Source organism: Cynara cardunculus, unplaced genomic scaffold, assembly GCF_001531365.2.
Source record: "Cynara cardunculus var. scolymus isolate 2C unplaced genomic scaffold, CcrdV1 Un_Scaffold_1907, whole genome shotgun sequence".
Lineage (NCBI taxonomy): Eukaryota > Viridiplantae > Streptophyta > Magnoliopsida > Asterales > Asteraceae > Cynara > Cynara cardunculus.
Genome location: NW_020200912.1, coordinates 23,722 through 28,039, shown reverse-complemented (window position 1 = coordinate 28,039; position 4,318 = coordinate 23,722). Strand labels below are relative to the sequence as shown.

General features: G+C 35.7%; 1 protein-coding gene across 1 annotated transcript; it reads left to right on the top strand.

The window, feature by feature from the left end:
• The first annotated feature begins 1,367 nt into the window (after positions 1 to 1,367).
• Positions 1,368 to 3,896, top strand: LOC112502777. The gene is made up of 5 exons (XM_025106781.1): positions 1,368 to 1,507; positions 2,357 to 2,373; positions 2,494 to 2,550; positions 3,524 to 3,633; positions 3,741 to 3,896. The coding sequence occupies exons 1-5, from the start codon at positions 1,368 to 1,370 to the stop codon at positions 3,894 to 3,896; spliced, it is 480 nt and encodes a 159-aa protein (XP_024962549.1).
• The last annotated feature ends 422 nt before the right edge of the window (positions 3,897 to 4,318 follow it).

Sequence of the window (4,318 nt, the reverse complement as noted above, 5' to 3'; positions counted from 1 at the left end):
TGTGTGTGTGTGTGTGTGTGTGTGTGTATATCTATACTACATATATAACCATTTAAGCACTTATCTTAATTACAAACAACAAGGCACAAAGTACTGCCATTTTATGCATAAATTTCAAAAAACTCTTAAAAGACAAATTATAAAGCATAATGTACAACTTGTTGATGCATTTACTTTAACCTCTCCAACATCACCACCAAATAAGAATGCTTCAACTTTTACTTTCTCATTTCAAATTCAAAATTCAAAATTAAAGCTTCAATCTTTTCTTCCATATTTCAACACGAGTCGAGAGAGAGTTTGAAGAACAGCATGAGGCGGCTTTCGATTTGAAGATCTGGTATCCCTCTTTCTGGGTTTGAAGAACAGCAGAAGAACCGCACCACCGTCCAGAGACGATCGAAACGGATTCGGTTTCTTGGTTCGTGGTAATCAATCGATGACCGTGAACGAATCGTTTTTGCTTGATCCTGATGACTGTGCATATAACCAATCGAAACGATTTCAGACTTCAAATGACCGAGACGACTGTACATATAACCAGTTTTGGAGTATTCATTTTCAACAATGATTTCCCTGAGGTATTGATTTACATTTTGTGGCTCCCTAGCGATTTCTCTGAGGTATGGTTCATTTTTATTTCAAAACCCTAGCCATTTCATGGTCTTGATTTACGGGGTTCTACAGCTTCATCTCTGTTTTACGCTTTCTTTTTCTTTCTACCTCATATAGCCGAATTTTACACTTGTTTGTGTTGGTGCTTGTTGTAGCCAAACTTTCATACGTGTGTGTGTGTCTGTCTTTGGCTATGAAAACATATCTATGGAAGTTGTCTATTTCCTTTTTGCTATTATCTTTGTTTTCATCATGTAGGAAATGGATACTTTAATGCTTATCAGTTCTAAAATGACTTCATTTTGATTGTTTGATTCAACTTTCAGTTTTATTTTCACAAAATGCAGGTTTTTGGTTTGTTGATCGGTTTAAGGATGTGCTCATAGTTCACAGATTCCATCTCATGCGGTACGCCATCTTTTTATGGTTTTGCTGTAAAACCTAATGGGATTGTTTTGGTTTCAAGGTCTAATCTGTTGTGGATAGCTACGTTATACAGAGTGACCAAGATATTATTTAGTCTATTTTCTTTACATGTGCTTGTTTTTTAAATGAAGATGATTTCTTGGTTATCCGTTTTAATTAGTTCTTGGTGACTATATACAATTCAGACACTGTAAATATGGACAGTATCAGGGAGGTAACTAGAAATTGAGTATAAAATCACATGTGAATCACACAAATTTGGCCACGACCTGAGGTAGCGGGCTACGTCTTGCACACCCTTTTGACCTGCTGTTGCTGCTGTCGTCATGCCAAAAGAGGCAGAACCCACTGTTGTTGCTGTCGTCAAGCCAAAAGAGGTTGAACCCACTGTTGCTACTGTTGTTAAGTCTAAGCCAAAAGAGGTTGGACCTGCTGTTCCCGCTATCGTTGAGCCATTGCTTTCCAGGTATCATCAACTCATCTCTTCTTGCATCATCGATTTTTTTTCTATTGTAAATCTTAGAAATCGTACTAACAATTTCGTAATACACATCTTTAATATAGTCAGACTATTATGTTCCTAAGATTGAATTTAATTCAAACCATCACCCCTTGCTTCTGATCTTAAAGGGGTTTAAACTATTTGATCATTTGATATGTTGATGGCAATCCTCTAACCAATGAGGTAATTAAGTTCTCAAAACTCTTTTAAGAATAAATGGTTTCTATTAGTTTTTGTGTTTTCATTCATGGTATTAAGTCTAATCTTTTTGATGCGGTGCATATGTTCTTCTGTTTTCCAGAAGCTGAAAGTAAATCTAGCACCAAGAGAAATCACGTTGGTGCCACTATCGATGATAGTCAGGGTATTACAATGTTGGTAAAAAAACAAGTCATCTTTCATCGTCATTGATGATCTTAATGTACTTCCTGTGTTGCCCAATACAACCATCATACTCCTTAAAATTCTCTTGGTCTTGGAAACATTGATTTGCTGGATGAAAGGACCATGCATTTTGGCATAGCAGAGGTAATGTTTTTATTTATTTATAGCGGTTTAGATCATTTATTAAGAATTTATCGTTTTGGCATAACAGAGGTAATGTTATGCCGTATATTCTCTCCAACTATTTTCTAGGATTACTTGAATTAGAATGCGCTAAAAAGATCGACTTATTTGACATATTCTCACCAACTATTTTTGCACCAGATTTTGATACAACAGGGGCTTTTTGCCAATTTTGTAGGGGCCGTCTTGAATTGAACTAAGCAGCTATATTATCTTCTGTCTGGTGGTTCTTTTTGTCTTATCTAGCAGCATTTCTGCATATGGTATGTTAGGAATTTGCACCTTTTGAAGATGTCATCACCATGTTGGTTTGTACACGCTCCTAATAAGCATTTCAATTACAGATATTTAATTTGAGTATGTTGTTTGTCGTTTGCCAACAGGACTTGATTATGAATACAAAGCCATCAATCTGTTCAAACGAGAGCAGCACAGTCCTGGTAACAAACTAAAATTGTTCAATTTAAGGGTTATAATCTGAATTAGCATGTTAGCTGAATAAATGTTTGTATCTTTCCAAATAACTTTCTTGGAACAAACTAAAATTGTATCTTTCTTGACCCCTGCCTGCGATTGATGTTGTTAAGCATTGGGCCATAGGGCTTGTGTTTCTCTCTTTTATTAAGCATTCTTTCTTGACCCCTTGCTTATGTTTTGAAGAGGTTTAAATTGGTTTGTCGTCTTTTGTTTCACTTCATCCATGTAGGACTAATATAACCTGCTGTAATATAACACCCCTGTACCTGTTGTTCTAAATCAAAACTTTGCTTTCTGATAATTTGCTTTCTGAATCCTTACTTTCATGTATAACACCCCTGTACCTGCTGGGATGCATAACCATTTAGTCCATAATTAAGATATTGACCTAAATGGTTATATAGAACAGGCACATATTATAGAATCTGTTTATATGCAGAATAGGCACATATTACATATTCTATGCAACAGATTCTAAAGTCCTTTCTTAATGGTTATGCATCCCCTGTACCTGATGTTTTAAATCAAAACTTTGTTTTCTTGACCTAAGCTTTTTTCTTGACCATGAGAGAAAATATTTATAACAATCATTTATTATCTTAAGACAGTAGCCTGACCTCTATTTATAACAATTATTTCAAGTTGTAGAGTAATACAATTCAATGGGCATATAACCAAACCAACAGGGCTGACCTCTATTGACCTTTGAAGCCGACATATTTTCCTTTTCAACAGTTAAGTGCAGTTTTCATAGATTGATTAGAAACAGCTGTTAGGATTTAAGAATCTGCAGTTTTCAACAGTTAGGTGCAATTTTTATAGTTAACTGCAGTTTTCATAATCTGTTACATAATCAGTTGTAATTAGTTTTAACGTCGTTCAAATAATTAGTTGTATAGATGGCTATTAGGATTTACATCTCTTTAATGCTGTTAGCATTACTCAATCCCTCAATATCATACAACACAACTTTAAAGACAACCTTCGGCGGAGAAACGATATGGTGGCACGTGCCACCGGTGGCACGTGCCACCCATGGCACCTATGTAGGTCCGCCTATGCTCAACATTCTGTTATAAGTCGATTCTGCTGTGAATTTAAAATGTTGGTGGCTGCCGTTGCTGAACATTATATTAATGGTGTCTTTTAACAGGTTGGGTCATCGGAGCGTAAAAAAAGTGTGGATTACGCTTTAGAGAGCATCCGTAACATCAGGGAAGCCCTGTCGGGGCTATGGGAATCGGTGATGAAGTCGAAGGATGTTTGCGATTCGCAGAAGATTGCAATCGAGACTACTGTGAAAGCTTAGACATGATGCATGGGAGTGTTATTCTTCTAACCTTTTATGGCTCTAATATTGAAGATTCCAATTTCAACAATCAACTTTGTTGTTACCGTCTTTGTATTAATGTGTGAATTTTAAATGTTGAATGTGTAAATTATGAACTTCAAAATCGTTAAGAATTCTCTTGTTATAAGTTTAAATTATAGTAAATTACAAATATCATCCTACGGTTTCTCTAATTTTTTGGAAGTTACAAGCACCGTTATTGTGGTTTGTAATTCCCTTGTTTCTTTTTTCTTCTTTACATTAAGTGGACCACATGTTGGCCAAGGGAAATTTGGTAAAATTGCATTATCTCAGTATACAAAGGTGGAGATTCAACGGTGATGGTGTTGTAAGTATTTAAAAAAAATCTCCTTTCATCGATCCTCTGACTCTTAGAAATC